We start from the raw sequence: 25,131 nt of genomic DNA on the forward strand, positions 1-25,131 counted from the left end.
AGGGGATGAACATTCTAACTTATGAGGAGAGGCTAGATAAATTAGATTTATTTACATTAGAAAAGAGGCGTCTAAGAGGGGATATGATAACTATATACAAATATATTCAGGGACAATACAAGGAGCTTTCAAAAGAACTATTCATCCCACGGGCAGTACAAAGGACTCGGGGCCATCCCTTAAGGTTGGAGGAAAGGAAATTTCACCAGCAACAAAGGAAAGGGTTCTTTATAGTAAGGGCAGTTAAAATGTGGAATTCATTACCCATGGAGACTGTGATGGCAGATACAATAGATTTGTTCAAAAAAAGGTTGGACATCTTTTTAGATGGGAAAGGTATACAGGGCTATACCAAATAAGTATACATGGGAAGGATGTTGATCCAGGGATTAATCTTTGAGTCAGGAAGGAAGTAATTTTTGCCCTTAATGGGGTTTTGTGTTTGCCTTCCTCTGGATCAATAAGTAAGTATAGATATAGGATAAAGTATCTGTTGTCTAAATTTAGCATAGGTTGGACTTGATGGACGGAAGTCTTTTTTCAACCTCATCTACTATGTAACTATGTAACTATGTATTACTACTGTGAAGCGCTATGTACATTAATGGTGCTATATAAATAAAGACATACAATACAATGTAGAGGCAGACACAGGTGACTCCCATGAGTCCAAGTATATAGTGTCTTCCGGGTAGATTTTGAGGAGGTTGTTGAGAATCTTCGCTTTGCTGGAATATCCTACTACAAACCTTCGATAATAACCTCAAAATCCCAGGAATGAGCGTAATTCCATAACATTCGTTGGATCGGAGACAATTCACCACAGCTTCGATTTTTCGGTATCAGTAGATATCCCCTCCGCAGAGACAATGTGGCCTATGTAGGTCATGGACATACGACAAAACCTACACTTATCTACAGACAGTTTTAGTCACTCTGTGCTCAGTCGATCCAGCACTTTTATCAATCGCTCTTCGTGTTCCTCCAGTGTCTTACCAAATACTATAATGTCATCCACATACACTAAGCATTCTCTAGGGTTCATATCCCCAATTGTCCTTTCCATTAAGCGCTGGAACGTGGCCGGTGCACCGCATATGCCTTGGGGCATGCGTGTGAATTGATAGAACCCCAGCGGACAGACGAAAGCTGTTTTCTTTTGATCTTCGGAGTTCATAGGCACTTGATAGTATCCGGACCGCAGATCCAACACACTGAACCACCGGTTCCCGGTGAGAACGTTCAAAAGTTCTTCGATCCGAGGAAGTGTGTACTGGTCGGGTACTGTGCGATTATTCAACGTTCTATAGTCCACGCATAGCCATACCGACCCATTCTTCTTTCTTACCACCACAATAGGGGAGGACTACGAGACTCAGTGAGGATGCCGGCCGACTCCATTTCTTGTAGCAGAGTTTTTACATCTTCTACATCCTGAGGAGCTATACGACGGGACCTTTCTCGAAACGGGGTCATATCATTTAGACGAATAGTATGTTGTGCACTGCGACTACAACCCACATCCATGTGGCTGGTGGAGAATACTGCTCTTCTTTCTTCCAATTTGATCCACAGCCTTTCTCTGCATTCCTTAGTTAAATGGGAGTCCTCTGAAATTGAAAACCAGCTCAGGGGCCGTTACCGATATTGTGGCCGCCTGCATTTGCACCTCTATCATCTCCATGGGAGTGACAGGATATATCCTCCCCAGTGGCTGCTCGTAGTCGAGAGGCATGGGGTAGGGTGAGATAGTCTGCACAAACACCTGTACTCTATTTGGTAGTTTGGACGGCCACTCCCTCACCTCCTTGCTGTCGTCTTCAGGATTTCTTTCCAGTGAGAATAGCTGGTTAGCTTTGTTCCTTTCTGGGTAGCAGCATGTAGCAGTCATCAATTTTCCTCCCCCTGGTTGAATCTCAGTTAATCCGTACTCAATATTATAGAGGACCCCGTGCTCTTGTTGTGTAGCTATCTCACAGCACTCTTCACGCAACACAGGGTATTCCGCTAGGGCCGCTAGCGGTAGTTCGCCTGCCTCTTGTAAGTACATACGAAATCACTGCCCACACTATGTCGGTATTAGTCCCCAAGATTATAGGGGCACTGGGATGTTCTTGCTGCTCCAGACATACCAATGCTTCCACATCCATGGGATGATGCTTTCCGGTATTCAGCTGCGGGATATCCAAATGAACCCGTACCACTCCATCAATGGGGTAGCCTTCATGGCTCAACCCCCGCAACTTCATAGCTTCCGCGGACTGCATGTCGGTAAAGATGTTGATTGTAGAAGGGCCGGTACACAATGGTTACTTGGGATCCAGTGTCCAGTAACGCTGAAGCATAAATGCCTTCGATAATGACCTTCACAATGGCAGTGGGCCCTACACGGCAGCCTACATCCGGCGGAGCCACCGCTTCAGTGGAACCCGACAGCGCGGTCTCCTCTAGCACAGAGGTATCCTCAGGTTTCAGTGTGATATACAGCATGGAAGTCGCGGCTCCCACGGGCACCTTTATCTTCTGCTGGCAGAATGGAGCAATGTGGCCCTTCTAAACGCAACGGAAACAAAGGACACCACTTCAATTAGACTGGGCCCGAAGGGTAGGGGACATTCGCCCGGATGAAGGGTTCTCGGTATCGGCTTCGTCATCATAGGAGTCTTCTTTTTCCAGAAATGGCTCCTTGGCTGGTTTCGACCTAGCCTCTCCTTTCTTCGTCTCTTTAGAGGAGGTCCCCGTTTTCTTAGCTGGACTCGAGTCACGACCTAGAAGAACAGTTTCATGAGCTTGTACTCTGTCCATCAAATCTTCGAATGACAACGCTTGCCGTGCACGAGACTACCACTAACTCTGATCGCTACCGGGTGTAATGACAAGAGGCCCCTCTGAAGCTGTGTGGTTCTAAGTCCATTGGCTTCTGACTTACGCACCACTTTCTTCCTCACTAAATTCCAGAGAGCCAAGTGAACTCGTCGAAGGAACTCTGATACCATCTCTCCTTCGGCCTGAACAAAGGCGTGGAATTTGGCCATCAAGGAAAAAACATCCACCGGTGTGCCGTAGGATTTGGCGAGAGCACATAGTATTGCTTGAGCATTGGCCTCGGGATAATCATCTCTATAGTAATGAATCAAATGGGAAGCCAGCGGCTGCAAACACTCTGATCCTCTGCCGCTTCACAGCATCAGAACAAGTCCATTCTGGGAGTACTTGCTCTGCGTGATGCTTCCATTCCTCAAACTCGGCTTCACCTGGTGGCGTCAGTCGGGTCCCTGAGAAAGCTTTGAGTTTCCTATGCTGTTGGGACTGTGATGATTGATTTAGGGCCTCCATTAGCAGGGGTACTGTTACTTCTTGGGACATAGCACTACTGTGGTTATGACTACTTGATTCAGCCTAGACCAGGTAATTTGACCTGGACTATTTTCCTGAGGAGGTCTAACAGCGGATGGAGTAAAGGACGTCGCTAGTTCGATGGCCGCGGGCCACGTCGGGGCTAGGCCCCTCCCTGTGTCGGGCGTGCGGAACGAGATTGAGGGTAACTCAGAGTGCGGTCCGGGGCTGACCGGTTGTGGCGTAGACGTGACCGGTGGGCCGGGTCTGTCTGAGCAGATCAACGAACAATTGGCACCGGAGGCCTCAGGTAATTTTATGACTGGGGGTACAGTTTCTGGACATATTTCATGCTCAGTAGCCAAGAGGACATTGCGCCAGCAGAAGTAATTATCATAGGTGTGGTCTATGATCTGTGCGGTAGCTAGACTCGGGAAGATTCTTACTTGGTCCCGCACTGTGCCCAATGACGTAAGAGCTGGCACATTTCCCACATCAATAGCACATTGAGGGGGCACTTTGTATTTTAAGGCCCACTTGCGTACCTCTGTATTGGATGGCACAAACATAGCGAAATTGGATGATGCAATTTAAATACTGGCTAGGGCACCCCAGGCACTCAGCAGCGTCTCCAAATGTAGCCCTCTTTCCTTATGACTAGGCGGGTCTACGGGTGCTATCTTTACCTGCTGGCTCACAGAGATCTGAGCCTCTGCTATTGGGAGCCTGGGGCAACAATATAAGAACTGACAGCGCCTCCACTTGTCCAGGATCCCCAATATGTGAGATTCCCCTGAACAAGAACAACAATAATAGCTTGCATATGTATATAACGTACTGCTTTACTTTGTAGAATATACGCATTCCTTTATACATATAACATTTATACACCAGTGGCCATGGCCACACGTCACTTTGAATAGTGTCCTCCCATCACCGTGTATCCCACACCGTGTCCAGTGTGGCCGACCAGTCCCTTGGTCACTTTACCTCCCAAGTGTCCCCAAAGAACTCACCAACCCCCAAGGTGGGATCAGCTCCTGAACGGTACAAGTTTGTTGGTGCACGTGTATAATACCTGCGGGCGTTCCAACACCCGGTCGCAGATTCTTCACAAAGGATCTGCAGATCCCGGGTCGTCTCTCCCGAGAAGTCCCACACCGCAGGAGAGGCTTCCACAGGTCACAACGTCCAATAGTCTGAGCACAGACTATGATGACAGGCTCCTCACTGCAGCACTGAGTCCCTGACTAGCTCTTCACACTAATCAGGCAAAGTCCCTGTCTAATGGCTGTTCCCTGCAGCAACCACAAGCTAGTGATGTCTCAGGGCCTGCACTGGGGTCTAAGGGGAATACTGTCCTACACAGTGGGTCACTGACCCCCTGCACTACACACCTCCTCTGTCTTTGCTCTCTCAGCCTCCTCTCACTAGCGTGGTTCCAACTGCCACTTCCCTATCCTGTCAGCAAGAACCTCCGTACCCTATTGGCTATCTCAGGACAGGTGACTATGTAGAGGCTCATGGGAATCGTAGTCCCAGCTGAGAGCCTCTTCCTCATTGGTCCTGTTCATGCACTTCTTACTGCGCATGCGCGACAATCTGCAGAGCGCCCGTCGCCCCCCTTGTGGCTACCGCGCATGCGCAACTTCCCAGCACAATTTCAGCGCCCCCTGTAACTACTACCGGGAGCCCCCGGTGACGCGGCCGCCCCCGCAGCGCTACTATTCTCCATGGAGATAAGGGGGAAACCGATGACAAGGGGTGCACGAAGGACCTCAAAGAAATATTAGTATGCGCAGTCCCAAGATTCCCTCTGTAGCCATATAAAGATGTCTTTATCCCTCTGCTGCTCCCACTCTCCCGTGATCAGTGGGGTCAAACCGGAACATATATACAAAAAGGAAGCGCAAAAGAGAAAAGAACCATCAGTCAAAAAATTCAAAGCTTTATAGATTGACTCAAAAAAACATACATTACGTAAAGGAATAAAAAAGATCACATGGGATCTATGGACCCACAAAATCTATACACAATGCTGAATTCTCAATTCAATGTGCCACAGAACTACAATTAAGTAAGTACAGGGTGCAGAGATTGTATAATTCGGGGAGCGAAGGTGACGACGGAAGCCCAGCCTGCTGCGGTTACCCAGCGGTCCTGCACTAGGGATGTTCTCATTCATATGTAAGCAGTTATACAATCTCTGCACCCTGTATTTACTTAATTGTAGTTCTGTGGCACATTGAATTGAGAATTCAGCATTGTGTATAGATTTTGTGGGTCCATAGATCCCATGTGATCTTTTTTATTCCTTTACGTAATGTATGTTTTTTTGAGTCAATCTATAAAGCTTTGAATTTTTTGACTGATGGTTCTTTTCTCTTTGCGCTTCCTTTTTGTTTATGTGTGCATGAAGGACCTGGCGACAGATATGGGGAGAAAAATGTATAACAATGACTACAAATATAGTGCTGATAATCAGCACGCACACGGAGATTAGTAAGGCAACGGAGGGGTGCAGGGAACTCAAAGAGATCACTCAATACCTTGGTATGTATAGACAAAATATAAACAGGGAAACCCGCACAATCACATAGATAAACAAGGACAACGAGTAAATCAAAAGAATATCTTTACTGCAGTCATGACTGCACCATTACAGCTACTAGAATTTTGACCTGTGATCACTGAGAGGGAAAGTACTTTTGAAAGAAGAACGTATACATTATAGGTTGTCTGATAAGAAAAAAGCACAGAGAGAAAAATTCTTCTATATCAAATACTTAAAGGGACACCCACGATGTAGGTGAATCATTACTCTTAATCCGTCCACGTTATCTTATATATCCTAAAGAAGTGATAAACTTATTTACCTTTATTTAAAGAAAATTCTATGACATTTTATGAAACTATTTAGGTGTCTACTGGGGCAAGTGCAGAAAACACTTGTTAATATGTATACTGAAAGGGGCAGAATGTGTTTAGCTGTAGATGTAAAATTAAAGCTGACCTCCTTTGTATACACCAGAGGAAATTAAAAGTTGAGTTTATCGTATTCTAGCTGGCCATCTTTGACCACTATTTCACTTCTGTGACACAGCCAAATCACAATGACCTTCTTCATCTGTAGATCCACATTCCACAGATGCCCATCTATAGGCTGATATAGAAATGATGATCCACCCAACAACAACTGATATCTTAATATATTGGAAAAAACATAGCAACTCACCACCACTTTGTTTTAATACTGATACAGTTCGCATGTTCTTGTAGCTTTAAAATATTTTACAGGCAAGACACATGCAAGGAAAATGTTCATAGAAAGACAGTATTACACTATTTAGTTTTGTTTTTCTTTTTTCTCTTTGTCTAAGCGCCCAAGGACTTTTTATTAACGCAATCTACAGCACCTATTTTCTAGGGATGTCAACAACATTTCTATTTGTCCTTAATGTGAGAGGAGGGGAAGGCTGGTGTTGGTGTTGCTGCTAAACCAGGGGTAAAGGAGGATGGTGTGGGCACTACAATCTCCCGTTCTTACTCATTATTCTTTAGAGGCAGAGGAAGGGATTAGGGAAAAGAAGCTAACATTCTCAGATTGATTGTATCTGATAAAGATTATGATGACACAGTTTTTCCTGTGGCCTTGCCTATCTTCTGAGTGCTGATGCTGGTAATGGGCGTTCTATTACTGCACATTATCTTTTCCCTGCCCCTCCTCGCCCACCACAAAGTCTCTCTGGAATTTGAATAACTTGCTATCAACCAGATCTTGGAATAAAAATCAACCTTTTGCATAAGCAATTTTTTTTGGTGAGCTGCTCCTTTTCCACTTTCTCTATAATTGTTAATTACACAGTTACTGTACTTTGCTATATATTCCGGTAGCTCACCAGACTACTGGCAGCTTCTGAATTTCAACTGAACAGATACAATATACAAAAATTAGGAAGAAGAATATGATTACCGAAGCCCCTAGAACTTTCTAGGTACACATATAGAGACTAATTCAAGATACTTTGAAGTGGCAGATTGCTCTGGGATCAGCAGAAAATCCACATTGATTTGAATGGGGGATTTGGGCAGATTGCAGCACTATCAAAATGCTTCGGTTTATATTGAATTGCATAGTTACATAGTAGATGAGGTTGAAAAAAGACATACGTCCATCAAGTTCAACCTATGCTAAATGTAGATGACTGATACGTTATCCTATGTCTATACTTACTTATTGATCAAGAGGAAGGCAAACAATTAACCCCAGTGTTATATCATCCAATGATATCTCATAAGTGGGAAAATAAATTCCTTCCTGACTCCAAGAATTGGCAATCAGATTACTCCCTGGATCAACATCCTTCCCATGTTTACTTATTTGGTATATCCCTGTATACCTTTCCTTTCTAAAAAGATGTCCAACCTTTTTTTGAGCAAATCTATTGTATCTGCCATCACAGTCTCCATGGGTAATGAATTCCACATTTTACTGCCCTAACTGTAAAGAACCCTTTCCTTTGTTGCTGGTGAAATCTCCTTGCCCTCTTAATGTTGATCCCTTCCACAATGTATTGTGGGGTTTTATTTGCTGCTGCTTCCCTTGTTAGTTACCTTTAGAGACTCTGAGGGTTATATTTATCATGGTCCCCAGCTGTAAAACTGGAACAAGCCATTGAGCAGGATGTATTAAGGAAAACTATTCCCAATGAATCCAATGGGATTTTCTTATATGATGAATCTTGTGTTTTGCCCACTGGAAGTGTTTGATACACGACCTCTTCTGTTTGGAATCTCTTGGTTTCAAATTTATTTGCATTGAAGCAAGAAATTCTTTCATACATTTCACAATGAATTACATTGAAGAAAATGTGTTAGTTCAGTTTTTTTTTTTTTTTTCAAAATTCTTATTAGGGTCAAGGATAGACAATTTCCCCCTAATACACTGAAGCATACAGGAGCACCTCTATACATGCAGTTAACTTAAACATTCCAAATGTACTCAAGACATTGAGTATCCATCCAAAGCTCACACTGTTAGTTCAGTTTTAATAGTGCAGAATCAATGAGTACTTCATTATCAGGTTATACGTATACTAACAAAATATATATAAATATATTTGACAAACACAATCAGAAATCATTGAGAGTCTATAATGTTAATAGATTCAACCTTAACAGATACTGATCTAGGAGATGCTAATGCACCTGTTATAACATGGTGAGGCAGTAAATCATGCATATTGCAGTAAGTGACGTCTCCATTTGCTCGAATGTAGCCACAGAAAATCATCTGATGAAACTTGTGGTAATGGTAACATGTAATCAAGCGATAAAACATGCGATAATGTCTGCTACTGTACATCTGTATGTCCCGTTGAGTGTAATATATTTAATTATACTTGAATTAAAGGGAGGCCAATCATCAATCTCTTTAAACGGTAGCAATGTCAGTGAAGAACACAGCAAAATATACTGGTGCAGATAAAAAAAAAACCTGCAATGTTTTTCCTTTAATACATATGGCACTGCATCAGTTGCACAACCAGACTTTGGTAAATATATCAAATTAGAATCGACTAACAACTAAGGATTTCTCATTTTGATTTCCAGACCAAAACAGCCGAATACAAGAAGCCTATCGAAGTCTGCCAGGTGCAAAACACATTTTCCAAACCATAGAAATTGTATTGAGAGCAATATGATTGTTTCATATGATAAATTGTGTGCTTTTTTCTAAGACCAGATTTGCCCGAGTTTTGCAGCAGGGATATTGTGATAAACAACCCCCCCCCCCCCCCCCCCACTATGACACAACTGAGGTGAAGCTACTTTATGGCAAAGTGATACAATTTAGAAGTCTCTTCAAATTTCAAATATCTAAGATGCAAAAAAAAAAGAACTCATACTTAACTAATTATTATTTATTATTTATTGAAATACAATAAAGTAAATGCCTACTTTAGATATCTGCAAATAAAAGATGATTTAAAAATAAAAGATCCCATGTGTTGGGAAAAAGAGTTTTCCCATGTTTCCAACACATGGGATCTAGTTTTATTTTTAAATAATTATAGGAGGACAGCACTGTTTCAAAGAGGGATACAAGGGAAGGTGCTGTATGTTTGAGTGGGGCTGAAAAGTGACCAATAGTGATGGAAATGTGCCAAGTTCTGCTGACCCTTTCCTCTATATAAAGCACTAAAAGATACACAAGCTTCTCAGATTTTCATCTGTAGCTCACCGGTACCACACAAGAAAGATGTCTCTCACTGACGCCGAGAGGACTGCAATTGTGTCCCTTTGGGAAAAAGTGTCTGGCAATGTGAATGGAATTGGTGCAGAAGCTTTGGAAAGGTAACATAGGGCCTCATGCAGTAAGCGTTGATAAGGGAAATATGGCCATGTTATAGCCAAAATTGGGTTTGAGATTCAGTAAGCGCCGATAAGTGCTTCATATCGCCAGGTTTCGGAGCCGATAATTTGGTTATGGCCAGTCGCCTGCCGATAAGCCTGTTTTCGACACTGATCGCCACTTTTTTAAATCGGCTGGATTCAACAAAAAAAAACAGCTTATCGGGGCTGATCGGCACTACGAAATTGAGATGTTATGGCCGATTTCTCCCGCCAACTAAAGTTGGCATTTTGGACGGGAGAACGATCGCTAAGGCTGCCGGAACGGCACTTAGAAAAAAAACATCTTCTGTACATCAATGGAAGTCAATGGAGCGGGGACGTATAACAGTATAGTACTGTTTACGTTTCATTGCTCACAATACAAGGGGGATTTGCATTACAGTGTGGGGGCATTCCCTGCATTGTGTCACAGCTGACGTGTCTTATTTGCATAACATTCGACTTTTACATGTTTTCAGCATTTGCGGGTCACATTACTCATCATGTGATGATGTGGCAAGGGAAAATACTATACTACACTCTTAAAGGAGAACCTCACATCATATCACACATTTTACTCAACTCAGCGACAATTATTTACATGATGTCACACATGTCACACATGTCACACATACACAGTATATTCATCTTCCTTTACATTACACAATGCTTGTAATGTGACACGCATCTTTAAACGTTCATGTACATCTGTATTCTCATGTTTACATATACTTTTGGGTCCTCCCTATTTTCATGACGTCACTTATTGGACGCTCAATCACATTGCATGTTTACATTGTAACCGTTGCATTACAAGCACTTCAACCTAACTTATACACACATGTACAGTAATTCATCATTGGGACACCTTGTAAACTCATTCTATACCAACTATCCTCCTTACACAAATGCATGCATATGCACACGACTATTCATTGTTGCCAACATGTCACAATAACATGGATAATTACACATGTTACACAAAACTTTTCCCACGTCAATCTCAGCCTTTTTGTCTCATTACATGACTGACTCTTGCGTTCACAAGTGTTACATGCATTGCACATGCAACTATTTATTTGCAAGCAATCTTTGTACAAAGCTTCACGTCACATCATTGCCAAATATCATCATTCCCTGCAGAATACACACAACAAATACTTAGAACAACAAGTGCACACAGCTTGCCACAGAAGTACTTTATTATGGTAATGTAACACCTTGCATTTTACTATGTCACCTGACATCATCACATACCTATTTAAAGGACGCACATTACCTGCTCATTCACAGCTACTCATTTCAAAATGTTGCGAATGTTTAGGAGACGCAGGAACATTCTTTTCTATGACATGCTTGATGATCAAGAGAATCATATAGGGCAAGGTAGGGACACACCGAGGGACAGTGACAGTGACGCGGATACGACAGGGACAGGGAGAGGGACAGGCCGAGGGACAGGTAGAGGGACAGGAGATCAGAGGAGAAGACAGAGGAGACAACTTGTGCCTCGTCCGCGTCTGTACAGGGAGAGAACCCTGTTAGATGGGATGAGTGAGGAGGAGATTGTAAGTCGCTATCGTTTGAGTTCAGCAGCAATCTTAGCTCTTTATGAGGAGATAAGGGGGGATTTAGATTTTTTCACAGCCAGAGGTCGTGCAGTCCCTGGGCTTGTTAAAATGCTGTGCTCATTACATTATCTTGCTTCCGCGTCATACCAGACAACTGTGGGCATAGTGGGCGGGGTCTCGCAATCTACATTCTCGCGGGCCTTGACCCAGTTTCTCTATGCACTCAATAGACGCGCTAGGAATTATATTCATTTTCCTACAGAGGCGACAGAGTGGCTGGAAGTCAGGACTGGCTTTTATAATATAGCAGGGATACCATCTGTGCTGGGTGCAATCGATTGCACACATGTTGCTTTGATTGCACCTAGTCAGAGTGAGCATGTGTACCGCAATCGGAAGCACTACCATTCACTCAATGTACAGGTGGTATGTGATGCGACGATGAGGATAATGCATGTGGTACCCAAATTCCCTGGTTCCAGTCACGATTCCTCTATCCTGAGGAACTCTTCAGTCTTCCATGCGTTCGAAGAGGGACATTTTGAACCTGGTTGGCTGCTGGGTGAGTACATATTTACATGTTCTAACACAAAACACATGTTGATTTAGGAATGTTGGCATTGTACAATTTGATCACTAATGTCAGCTTATGTGTGCTCCATTCATTATAGGTGACTCAGGATACGGAATTAGGCCGTGGCTCTTGACTCCGGTGCTAAACCCTCAAACTGAAGCAGAGGACAGGTACAATGCAGCCCATATATCTACAAGATCTGTTATAGAGAGGACATTTGGCCTACTCAAGACCAGGTTTAGGTGTCTGGACAGAACTGGTGGGGCTCTTCTATACAAGCCTCAAAAAGTGTCTGATATTATCCTTGCCTGTTGCATTTTGCACAATGTTGCACTCAGGCACAATGTACAGTCAGACCTAGCTGAGGCTTTGGTAGACGAGCATCCCACCCATGTAGCTGCTGAAAATGAACAAACAGCCAGTGGTGGCCAGACACGACAGAATCTCATCAATTCATTTTTTTCTTGTAAGTACAAACTCATATGTTCCTAGTACTACTTTTATAGTTTAATTATGTTATATTAACAATAATGTTTCTTTATATAACCTTCTGTTAGGACACAGATGAATATGGGTTGCACACCTTTCTTTTCTCTGCTGTGTGCACAAAGGGATGTGGCACCGGTATGTTATTGTTGCACAGGTTATATAATCCCTCTTCAATTGTACTTTAGTTGTGTGTATGTGAATACAACTTGGGTAACAAAGCAATAATATTTTAGCATTGTGTTATTCCTTATGCTAAGACAAAACACATATTATGCCCATAATCATTCATGCTTCTAGTATGCTTACATACAATGTTATTGGTGCAGTGTAACATGTACATCCAGATGATGTGTACACCAGGCTGATTTACATTTTGAATGTCATGAAATATACATGGTGTTGTACATTTAACACCAAATACACACTTTGCTGTGTTGTTTACGGTACTGAAGATGGCATGTCAATGTTTGCAATTTATATATTGTTCCTTTGCATTATAGGTATATCTCCAGTATGACTGATCATGGTATGTATATTTGCTGACATCTCTCATAAGATGTGGCTACCTCAATCTTCCTATAATTATTGGAACTAAAAACCCAACATATTGGTTTAAACACAAATGTTACATATATGTACTTTCTGTATCATGTATATGCATTTAGCTACTCTTGAGCTTTCATGTGCATTGTATTACAAAATGATTACTCACATTTCATCACATTTTATGTATGTTTCCTTATAATTTCCATTAATGTAATATAGAGGTGGTTGGAGAAAAGGGGATAACTGTACTTATTTGTTTACTTACGGGAGCACATTCATCACTAGCATAGACACACTTTTTAAGACAACTGTTTGTGTCTCTATCAATTGGTGTAGGATCCATGTATAACACCGACAAATGATAACACCAGCTTTATTATGGTAGCTTATATCATCATATTGACTATACTATGTATTTCTAAACGATTAATAAACACAGTAAACTATACTTAGTTAGGTTAATGAAATATACACAGAAACGTACTTCATAACATGATGGTGATGTCATATTCAGAACATCATGCATTGGAGGGGACCATAACATCTGGCCAGTAACATTATTTGCTACAGTCCCAAACCATTTTATCTACATACCCATGTAACAAGAGATTTTAAAAATAAATGGCTACTTGGTTGTAAGTGTCCTTTACATTGGGAGAAGGAGTGGCTCACTGAGTAAAGACACACACTGGCACTGATAGTTTGAAGCAGGGGAGTCTGGTTCAATTCCCGGTGTGGGCTCCTTGTGACCTTGGCCAAGTCACTTTATCTCCCTGTGCCTCATGCGGCAAAAAAACATTTGTACGTTCCACGGGCCAGGGACCTCAGGCTGAAACATGTGTCTGTAAATCGCTGCGTACAACTAGCAGCCCTATACATGAACATGCTCATATTATTATTATTATTGTTACATAGTTTCGACAGTCATACGTTCCATTACATATTAGAATACACAAATGTGTTAGCAGAGTGGGAATGGTTGTTATATATAAAACACACCATGTCATAAAATGTTAGTAGTCATTAAAGAACACTCAATAAAAATTCATGAGGCACTCTTTTGCAACATCATTATGTTAATTAAGTGCTTATGCAATATAGGCATAAGGGTATCACATTTTTAATTGTTTGTTAATAAGCGCTGCAAGCAATATAAAATTAGTTCCATATGTAGTATAGTAGTCGGTGGCTCCTCCTCACAATCATCTCATATAAAGGTAGACTCTTCTGAAATCATACATTGATCCGATTGTATCTTCCCCGACATCTCTGAAATACAGCAAACACATGATGGTCAAAGATGGCACCTTACTAGATATGCATCCGTGACAACGCGTTACGCAGCTCTATATGATTGTGTAGATACACACGTCAGTCACTTATATGTTAGAAGTAAAACTGTTCATCAGTATGTAATGTTTCTTTAAATTTGTAGCAGGCATAACTATGTATAAGAAGTGAACGTTGCCTGTATACTGAAAGATGTGCGCGCACATCTTTGTGTGCGCACGCACTTCACGCTTGGCTCCACTAACTGTTAGCGCATGCGCAAAACAAAGCGTACGTTGTGCGTTCAATACATGTTGAAAATACCAGTAAACATAACATCTTTATTTCAAATACAATGAAGACGAAACTACATTCGTTCTAAACGAGTACATCTGTATTCTTTTTAAACAGACGTGTTTGAACAGAAAGCACGGCCGATAACACAATGCGCAAATGCAATACGTGTGACGTCATGTTAAGCCAGCGTGAAACGCACGCTAACACTCCTCCCACTCAATTAACATTCGGCTAACGCCCAGGGTACGCCTACAAACACTGAGCCGCACGCATCACACACTGCAGTTACCGTTACTATAACAAAACATGACAGCCAATAGGCTTTGAGGCGCGCACGTCGCTTGGGGGCGGGACTTACATCACTAATCCTTTTTAAGGACGCCTTGGCCCATGACAAGGGTCCCACGTCATACGTGGTGGACCCGGTTTTCAATGTTGTAGATGTTGCATGATAACAAAACAGGTATGTGTTAGAGTAATGGTAAAATGTTGCTAATATGTTTAAAGGGATAGGAAAGTACGTATATTTATTCCGTCAGCAATGTGTACTACTCTTTCAGGTCCTACTATATTGTATTAGGAAACAATTTGTTTGTGATCGCTACATGTTATGCAGTCTGCAATGTTACGCTGTATCCACGCATTGAAAGTGAAAATGGTGGTTAAAAAAAAAAAAAAAATTTAAACGCAGAGTCAACGCATAACGATTGTTATATTTACCATTCTTCTAGAATTAACTCTTCGCCTGGCTGCAACTGGTCGCTCCAGAAATGCAAGCCATTTTCATCCACGCTTAACCCAACCGCTGAATCCAGTATGGCACATATCTCCTCCAGGATGCGCTCATAGGAATCGCCACTGCTTTCTTCAAATAATTGGTCGGGAGGTAGGTTCATTTCTTCCGGTTCCCATTCCAATGCAATTTCAGCTGAAAGGCTTGGTACATAATCATAGTACTTTTGTTCTTGTACAATGTGGGTTTCAGGAATGGAGGCTGCAGATATTGCAGCACGTATCGATTCAAACGGATCAGTAGTAGCGGATACATTGCTATTGCCATTAGGAATAAATATGCCTTTCACGACAATATAAGTGCCGTCTTTCAGGATAAATTGTTTTTCCGGGGCAATCTTCCAGAAACCATAGGTGTGTTGTAGCTTATCCTGGTCACGTTCAAAAAAGTCATTACTTGATAAAGTGAATCTTATTGAGGAATTAAAATTCCGTGCATGCTTACGGTCTTGGTAATAAGGATATTTTGCTCGAATGAAATCATCGATTTGGCGTGTGCTTGCTTTCTGTCCGCGACTGTTCAAGATGGCTTCACAGATCATGTACTTATACCCTAAAAGGGGATTAATATTGTTAACGAATTCATCAGCCATGTCTGAGTAGCACAAAAGCTGTGTGCAGGTCTGTGTTATTTGCTCATCAAAATGAATGTGCTGAATGGCTAACAAACTCCTGTTTTTCCTTGTCAAGGTCAACAAAAGTAACTACTTTGACTCCTTATTTCAAACGCCAATTGGATTTGGTTGTCTAATTGGGTTAACAGTTGTGGTTCGTGATATGGGACTGTGGGAGAAACATTTCTCCTTCTTTTATCTCGTTTGTGAAAAACATCCCTAGACTGTGAATGCGTTCACATAGTGTTTTTTTGAAAACTAACAAAGGCCAGTGTGTGAAAATATTTCTTAGCCAGGCATATCAGTAAAAACACACCTGCAAAAAGAAATGTTTTTTCCCCGCTTACATTTCTGTGTGTATGTGAAAGTCTGGTTAACTCCCTGTCTGCATGAGTTTAAATACGTGTGTATATATATATATATATATATATATATATATATATATATATATATATATATATATATATAAATATATCTCTTATAAAAATATATATATATTTATATATAATAATTTTTTTTTTTTTATATTGCAGGAGTACACACAACATTGATGGCATTAAGTATACCTTGTATGAAACCTATTTAAATGGTGAGAAACATGATTGAATTAAGTAATAAACATTTGTTTAAGCACAATACTGTTAGAGTCTCATACTTAGGATATTTCTCAAACATTAGGCCTGTATTATTAAAATAGTGTGCTTTCACAAGGAAGCATGAAGTGTATTAGTTTGTGTATACCAGTTTATATAGTACTATATATATATATATATATATATATATATATATATATATATATATATATATATACACACATATATACATATATATATATATATACACATATATATATATATATACACATATATACATATATATATATACACATATATACATATATATATATACACATATATACATATATATATATACACATATATACATATATATATATATATATATATACACACACTCACACTCACACTCACTCAGTGTGTGTGTGTGTGTGTGTGTGTATATATATTATTATACATTCTGAGATGTTATAGAAACGAACACACAACTGATTAAAGGACAAAATTACAATGGCCAAGCAAGGCAAAGGTAAGTAATAATTTACACATAATCCTGCTGTACACGTACAAGAAAGATGTTTGCACTTACTTAGGTGTTTTAATAATTGCATGTGACTAATATGCATATGCAATTCTTACATCAATTAACACACCCAAATGCAATGTTTTGCTGCAAAGTCAATGGCAGCTTCTCTAAACTTAGCAACTGGCTCCTGGTGGACCATTACTGAACAGACGATTACAACATAAATATTTATAACACAATTAATTATGAGTGTTAACATTTCCAAACCTTCACGTGTACAAGAACATAGTTGAAAGTTTGGAAACAACACAGTCTTCAGCATACATACAATAGTAATTAGATAATCTGAAGTCAACAAAACAAGGCCAAACACATATTTTCTGAATTATAACATTTATTTTTTTTGTTCCTTTTGCGAGCGAGTAACAGGCCTGCTTGTTGTCTCTTGAATTTTCCTTTTTCTTTTGCCACCAACTTTAGGCACAACAGAGCCACTTTGAGTGGCCTCTGGCACTTCACGGGCAGGGCTTGTGGCCAGTGACTGTTCACCTACAGGGCTTGTGGCCAGTGACTCACCTACAGGGCTTGTGGGCAGTGATTCACCTACAGGGCTTGTGGCCAGTGACTCACCTACAGGGCTTGTGGGCAGTGATTCACCTACAGGGCTTGTGGCCAGTGACTCACCTACATGGCTTGTGGCCAGTGACTCACCTACAGGGCTTGTGGGCAGTGATTCACCTACAGGGCTTTTGGGCAGCGACTCACCTACAGGGCTTTTGGGTAGTGACTGTTCACGGACAGGGCTTGTGCCCAGTGACACATGTGAGCAAGTTGGTAGACACTGCACAAGTGATGGTTGGTCTGTTTCATGTGTGTCTTTTGTTGTTTTTGACCAAAAACTGGTCAGTAGTAACTGCTTGTATTTTGTTTTTGTGGGCTCCTTTGTAGGTGTCAGCTGCTGATTTTGTACAGATGGCAGCGGTAGTATGTCGTCAGGAACCTGCACAGCAATGTCTGCTACTTGACCGGTAACATTTGGGCCTGGTGAATGAATATCAGATGAATGTGGTGAAAACTGACCTGCATGAACAGATCCTGGCTGGGAGGTGTTGAATTGTGGTACATTAGTCATTCTCCAGTAATTAGCTTGTGTTTGCTGAACAACTAATGCTTCGAATGAGGTGTTGATTTTTTGCAACTGTTTAGGCACTTCAATGAAGACTCTGTGGAGATGTGCCAATTGTGATACTGTTTCTTCCTGCAGTCCAATCATCCTTTCCAGCACTGTCATCATGTCTGAATGGCGACGATTTTCTGCGTCCACTATTTTTCCCTCTGAAGCTACAATTGCATCGTATGTGGAAGTTGATGGACGATTTGGCGGTACAACAGTTTCTATTGGCACCTCTTCATGGTCACATGATTGTATTTCAGTCTCTTCTGTGGCGTCATCCTCATCATACTCATCATCCTCATCACCATGATGTTCTAAAAAGAAATGTACACATTATTAAATGGCATGTTAATGTATGCTGTGTTACTATGTAATTGTACTGTGTCCTAAGTAACACCTAACATGTTAGCATACGTTTTATAACCTCATTAAAAACTACCTTGACTTACGAATAATGTTTGGACTCAGTATGAAATATGAATGAATGAAAAGTTGCTCTAAACTCAGAAGTCCTACATGATAATTAACATCACTAACACAATACATGTTGCCTTACACTTAATTTTCACTGACACTAAGTAATCCTATTTAAAGAAGATGTGCAAAACAAATAATGCACATGACAACATAACATATAGAAGAGCACATATTATATGGCCAGCAAATGATACACTCACCTTCTAGTAGTGTTGAGCTGGCTGACCCAGGTGAAGACACTTGTTCCATCTCAGGTGACACATGTCCTCCAGGGGCAACTATATATAACAATAACATAAGTTTTACATTTACATGTGTAAATATTGAACAAACACTTATTGTATGTTCTGTATTTATGATTAACTAACAACATCAGTTCCTTAACCGAAAATGTGTGTGTGAAAGTGAACATAAATAGTTGTAATAACAATGTACATGCCTGTGTACTTAGAAGTTTTGAGTTCCCTAACATACAACATACTATGTTTCTGCAGTAATGCGTGAGGATAAATAGATTAAATGAGTACATAAAAATCATATGTTGTGTAGTGATATCAGTATCATAATGTACATAACCATTGTGAATGGTCATCTCATGATAGTTATCATGAAGGTGGTCATATTGCAAAAAGTGTTATTTTTGGTAGAGGATATGTGTGGTACATTAATCGAAGATGTGGCACACCTGAATGTGGCTGTGACTCAACAAGACAACACATGCAGTGTGTGATAATGTGTCTTTCATAGTAGTTCAACTATAGATATGAGTGAACTAATGTGTGACGTACGCTTTGATAAGTAATGAGTTGTTGGGGCATTTAGTAGCTAGAGTTAAGCTTTCCAATGAGTGTGATTAACTTCAGTTGTGCTATTCAGGTTGTAAGAAAGGTATTCCCTTCCCCAAAAAGCCTAATCAGCCACACCTTTCAATGACTTGAAACAGGTGCAAATGGTGTGAACTAAGTTGACCGTGAAATGAGGCTGTAATTAGTGTGTGTGCTGAACCCCACCCCCTCTGTTGAAGTGTATGCTGTGATGAGATATTAATTGCAGCTGCTTTAACACAATGGTAGATGGGCTAAGTAGTCATCTGCAGTGTTTAAGTTATGAAAACAATGACATAACATATGATACGTGTGCCTCATTATGCTGTCTGTATATGACATAAAGCAAAAATGGACCTTTTCTTAAGCAACTATAGATGTGTTAGTGCCAGTGATGTTTGTAGGCCGTTACATGCAATTTCTTTGATGCATGCTTAAAATAGGCAGTAATGTCATGTTTGTCGGAGTAAAATCAATAAAATACACAATAATATGATACATATTTCTGTTCTGTACCTGTAGCTACTAATAATTTCTCATGAACATGTGTTACACGTGTACTACCCTGTTGTTCCCCATCTTCGCCCACCATCAATTGCTTCCACTGCAGCTATGCATTTTGGGAATTCACATGTAAATGAGCACGCAATGGCACGTGCTATATTAGTTACTGCTTTTAGTAGGACTACTACATATATGTCTATTTTGAGATATATATATACAGAATCAGACATATACATATATAGATGCAGGTATGCTTATATTGTGAAGACAGTATAAAAAGCAGTGTAACTATGCAAAATAACTGTAAGCAACGACACGCCTAGTACAGTAATATTTATCACCTGCTGGAAATTGTGACGGATAAATTCCAATGTCACGGTCACCAGCCAAGCCTTCCACGACGACGGTAAGTAATTTTGGCCGAAGCAGCTCCTCCAATGGAGTCAATATGAGACGTTGTGGTGTGGGCCCACCTCCAGTGCCAGTAGCATGCACGCGTTGGTCTTGTATTTTCTTTTTCAATTTGGACCTAATATCATCAAATCTTTTCCGACAATGATACTTGTCCCTGACACGATTCCCACAGGCATTGACACCAATGACTATTGTGTCCCACATTTCTTTTTTGCTTGCTGCACTTGTCCGCCCTTGAAAAACATATAAAAGATATGAGGTAAATGAATAATAATATAAGCACCAGTTTCCTACACTGCTAGCTGTTCCAAGTGATAGCAAACATGCTGTTTTATGTGTAATATGTGCAGCACATGAGCATTCACTACTAAACCTATACATGTAAGCAAGCTTGCATTCATATTGTATGCAGTTATGGCAAATTGACCGCCTGTGTTTATTTGTCCTTGTAAGGCATGATAAAAAGCTGTGTTTCCACACTAATGAACATAGAAAGATATTGTGTACCCATATTTGCATATGAACAAAACTCAGATGACCTAGGATCACATGTATTTGAATAATAAATGTAAAGTTACACTTACCTACTAAATGTCCATATATACTGTCATAGTGCTCCAGAATGCCAGTGACAAGAGCCCTATTTTCCTGGTCATTGAAGCGAGGATTACGTGGCTTCTCCACACGTTTTTTCCGAGCAGGTTTAGGGTCAGAGCTTGGCTGGTGCTGACTGGACTCTCCTTCTTCCAATGGAAGAGCCTCCAAAAGCTGGCCACCAGCAAGCACGCCACCACCATCCACCCCATCAGCAACTGCGCCACCAGCAGCACTCCCAGCACCAGCACTCCCACTCCTAGCACCAGCACTCCCACTCCTAGCACCAGCACTCACACTCCTAGCACCAGCACTCACACTCCTAGCACCAGCACTCACACTCCTAGCACCAGCACTCCCACTCCCAGCAACAGCACTCCCACTCCCAGCAACAGCACTCCCACTCCCAGCAACAGCACTCCCACTCCCAGCAACAGCACTCCCATTCCCAGCAACAGCACTCCCATTCCCAGCAACAGCACTCCCATTCCCAGCAACAGCACTCCCACTCCCAGCAACAGCACTCCCACTCCCAGCAACACCACTCGGTGCACCAGCAACATCACTCCCCTGAACAGTACGTTCACTCCGACGCGTACTCCCACGAGTAGCACTCCCACTCCCACCAGCATCACTCTTCCCACGCTTTGCGGGCATACTTCCAGCACTCACAAAAAACAGACAAGAAATGTACAGGCAATCACACGACCCACTTCCACATATAAAACAAGACAAAGATGTAAACAAAACAACAATGGACAAAGCTCACCCAATACACAACAAGTCTCTCAGTCAATATGCAAATGTTCAATCGTCCAGCTCTGTGCGTCTCTCTCTCTCTCTCACTCCCAACAACACAGAGAATGATTAGCAGTACACGTTGCCTTTAAATATGGCGCGCAATCAAAAACATGCTTGTTTCGCCTGATTCAGCAAGATTTGTGATTGTGCAACCTAACAGCACCCCGCCACGCACGCCGATACACCTGTGTGTGATCGGCTCATCATCGTGAGAGTGGGCGGATTTGTTTTCGGGTTGATTTTGAATGTATTCGGCACTTACTGCATACGGAGAGGGAAAAACGCCAATAACATGACTAATCGATAAGCTTGCCGATTTCACATAATCGTCGCTTACTGCATGAGGCCCATAGTCTGCAGGACAAACCTTTTCTTCCTTTAATTGTACATGTATATGTAGATTTTGTATTATAAACCAATGTAAATGTATGATTCCTCTAAATAACTTGTTAGAAAATACATCACAAGTAATTCATCTTAATTAAAAAGTTCTAAATATTTAAGGAAATATATTGGTTTGAAAGAACCTGCCGCTAAATTTACTGGAAATATAGATAAGTATTATATTTGTATGGCTGTCTGTTAAAATGCAAACGTCTCATTTTAAAGTTACCCTGAACAGGTTACATACATTTAATCATATTGTATTTCAAAAGGGGTTAATTCATACATCATGATGACTGTAGTTGATGTGTAAATGAAACCCAGCAGAAAATGTAACAAACAAATCATGCAATAAGATGGTTCAGTTTGCAAAGTACTAACACTGCATGACATTATCTCAATTGCATTGCATTGTATTGTATTGTATCTAGAAATATATGTTAAACATTTGACTAAACATTTGCTATATTTCTAGGCTCTTTCTGAGCTATCCTCAAACCAAGACTTACTTCAGCCACTTTGACCTGAGTCATGGTTCTGCTGATGTCCAAGTCCATGGGGGAAAGGTCCTTGGTGCCATTGGAGAAGCAACCAAGCATCTGGACAACATAGAAGAGGCTTTGTCTAAACTGAGTGACCTGCATGCATACAACCTGAGAGTGGACCCAGGAAACTTTAAGGTGACAAATGATTTAGCTAAAAACATATTTAATCTATTTTCAGTGTTACTATACACCTGTATTTGTTTATTTTATATTGCTCTGAATTCCATTCACTATATGAGATTACTTTTCCCTCCAATTCAAAGCATTTATCTTTTGGGCCCCTATTTAATGTTGTGATTATAATAAGTTAAATTATCTTTATATGCAACTTGTATTGAAGTTAATGGGAGTAAATATATCCTAAATCATGCAAAATGTCTTCAACAAAAGGAAACTATTGCTAGGATTCACAAGGCTCCAATAAGGAGTATCAGAGCCTGATCTAACCATAACTGCCATTAACTTGTATGGCAGCCAATGTCAGATCGAGCTCTGATACCCCCCTTCTAAATATCCAGCCTTTGGTTGTATGTCAAGGTACACATGCATTTCCCATGTGACCGTGTTTCATTTAGGAAACGTATTCATGAGATTTCTTACCTCTAATGCCTATTTACCAGAAAGGTTTACCCATCTCACATATGGTCAAGCTTTTTGCAGCAATGACAAAAGAAAGATATTATGGCCCGACAAGAATGTCATACATCCTATTATAATGTGTGTCCTGCACCTGCTTGTTAACTTCTCTTAGTTCTCCATAGAATCATTGCCGCCCAGTGAACAAACTGGTGCAGACAGATTTAAATAAAGTAGGCCCAAAATAGCTTGATGCACTGACACTAAGATGCGTGTTCAAAATACATCCCAGGGTAAATTGTAGGGAAATAAAGGAATTGAATAGGGGCCTAAATATGGAATTTACCACATGCACCTCTAAGCATTATTTAATCAAAAGCTTTACATCAATTTGGCATTGCTTGTTTAGTGAGAGATTCCGGAAGGGACAATAATAGTGAATAGGTAGAAGCTGCCTAACAGATAAAATTATGATTATTGCAGACCAGCATATTTGTTAGTTAGTTTAGGGGTAATAAAGTCCTCTTGGGTCTAGTGACCTGAGTAAAATGTACACACACACACATGCGCTTGCACGCGCGCACACACAGAGAGACACACACACATACACACAGACAGACGCTGTCTCATCTGGCACAAAACTATTTGACTTAAAAACTGTGCAAAAATTACTCAATGACAATCATTGCATCAGTAAAGTGTCCTTAACATTGTAGATTGATTATAATATATATATTTTTTTTTTCCTGCAGCTGCTCTCTCACTCCATTCAGGTTGTCCTTGCTGCTCACTTCCCTGAAGAGTTCACTGCAACAGCCCAAGCTGCGTGGGACAAGTTCCTCTCTACTATTTCTGCTGTGTTGACTTCTAAGTACAGATAAATATGTTAGAAAGGCTACCAGCCTGATGAATGTTAATTTAATAAAATCATTATTGTAAAAACTATTTTTTAAGATGGTTTTTATTTAAGCCAAGTTAAATATATTAGAGTTAGCATTGTATGCAGACTGAGACTGGTCACCCCTGATTCGCACAGCTTACAGAGAAAGTAAAGAGAATGCATTACTAACCACTAAGGCAAGTAAGGGGTAAACCGCCTACCTAAATCACCCCAGTGGGTTTTACCCACCCTGCCCAGGGTACCTTGGGATAATAGTGCCATTAACCCCCCTCTATAACATTGACAGGTGTGTTGGGAGGTGTTAGGAGTGGAGGTGGGTGATGGGGGTAAGAGCCTTGGGGAGGGTAGTTAGGCTTTAGGGGAGGGTGGAAAGGGTTTACCCCATGCTTGCCTTATCTATTAGTAATGCACTGCCATGTACTGCAGTGCTGTACATGAAGTGCCTTACTAGCCTCATAGGTAGGCAAGGGGAAGCTAGTGTAATGTTATTTGTAGTAATTGTAATACATTTATAGCCTCAGGCATCATAGGAATTAATGTATTTTTCTGCCATAATATTTATAATAGCTCTTATTACATAACCCTATCATAGAAGTATGTAAGATTCCCTCCCACATTGCACAGCCAGCGGTAATTAACCCCTATTAATCTGTGGAGTTCATTACCACATGGCTATCACATTTTTTATATTGCAACGGATACAGAATATCAATACTTAAGTAACTGCTCACATTCAGCCTTCTCAGGAACTAAGGGGTTACTACTGAGTAAGAGGAGTGGCTCAGTGAGTGAAGACACTGACTGCATACAATGACTGAGTTTGAATCAGTGGAACCTGGTTCGATTTCCGGTATCAGCTCTTTGTGACCTTGGGCAGTCACTTTATCTCCCTGTGCCTCAGGCACCAAAACATAGATTGTAAACTCATCTGGGCAGGGGCTGTGTCTGTAAC

The 25,131-nt window shown here is 40.9% G+C and overlaps 1 protein-coding gene across 1 annotated transcript; it reads left to right on the forward strand.

The window, feature by feature from the left end:
* The first annotated feature begins 9,598 nt into the window (after nucleotides 1–9,598).
* Nucleotides 9,599–24,159, forward strand: LOC142462940 (hemoglobin subunit alpha-3-like). Its single transcript, XM_075565155.1, has 3 exons — nucleotides 9,599–9,693; nucleotides 22,633–22,837; nucleotides 24,031–24,159. Exons 1-3 carry the CDS (start codon nucleotides 9,599–9,601, stop codon nucleotides 24,157–24,159), a joined length of 429 nt encoding a protein of 142 aa, XP_075421270.1.
* The last annotated feature ends 972 nt before the right edge of the window (nucleotides 24,160–25,131 follow it).

Source organism: Ascaphus truei, chromosome 11 (genome assembly GCF_040206685.1).
Source record: "Ascaphus truei isolate aAscTru1 chromosome 11, aAscTru1.hap1, whole genome shotgun sequence".
In the NCBI taxonomy this organism is placed as follows: Eukaryota; Metazoa; Chordata; class Amphibia; order Anura; family Ascaphidae; genus Ascaphus; species Ascaphus truei.

What these genes read in the sequence shown, in the direction of transcription:
- LOC142462940 (XM_075565155.1), top strand. Translation starts at nt 9,599, where the DNA reads ATGTCTCTCACTGACGCCGAGAGGACTGCAATTGTGTCCCTTTGGGAA. An exon ending in GGTGCAGAAGCTTTGGAAAG is followed by an intron (nt 9,694 to 22,632) that starts GTAACATAGGGC and finishes CTATATTTCTAG; the next exon opens with GCTCTTTCTGAGCTATCCTC. An exon ending in TGGACCCAGGAAACTTTAAG is followed by an intron (nt 22,838 to 24,030) that starts GTGACAAATGAT and finishes TTTTTCCTGCAG; the next exon opens with CTGCTCTCTCACTCCATTCA.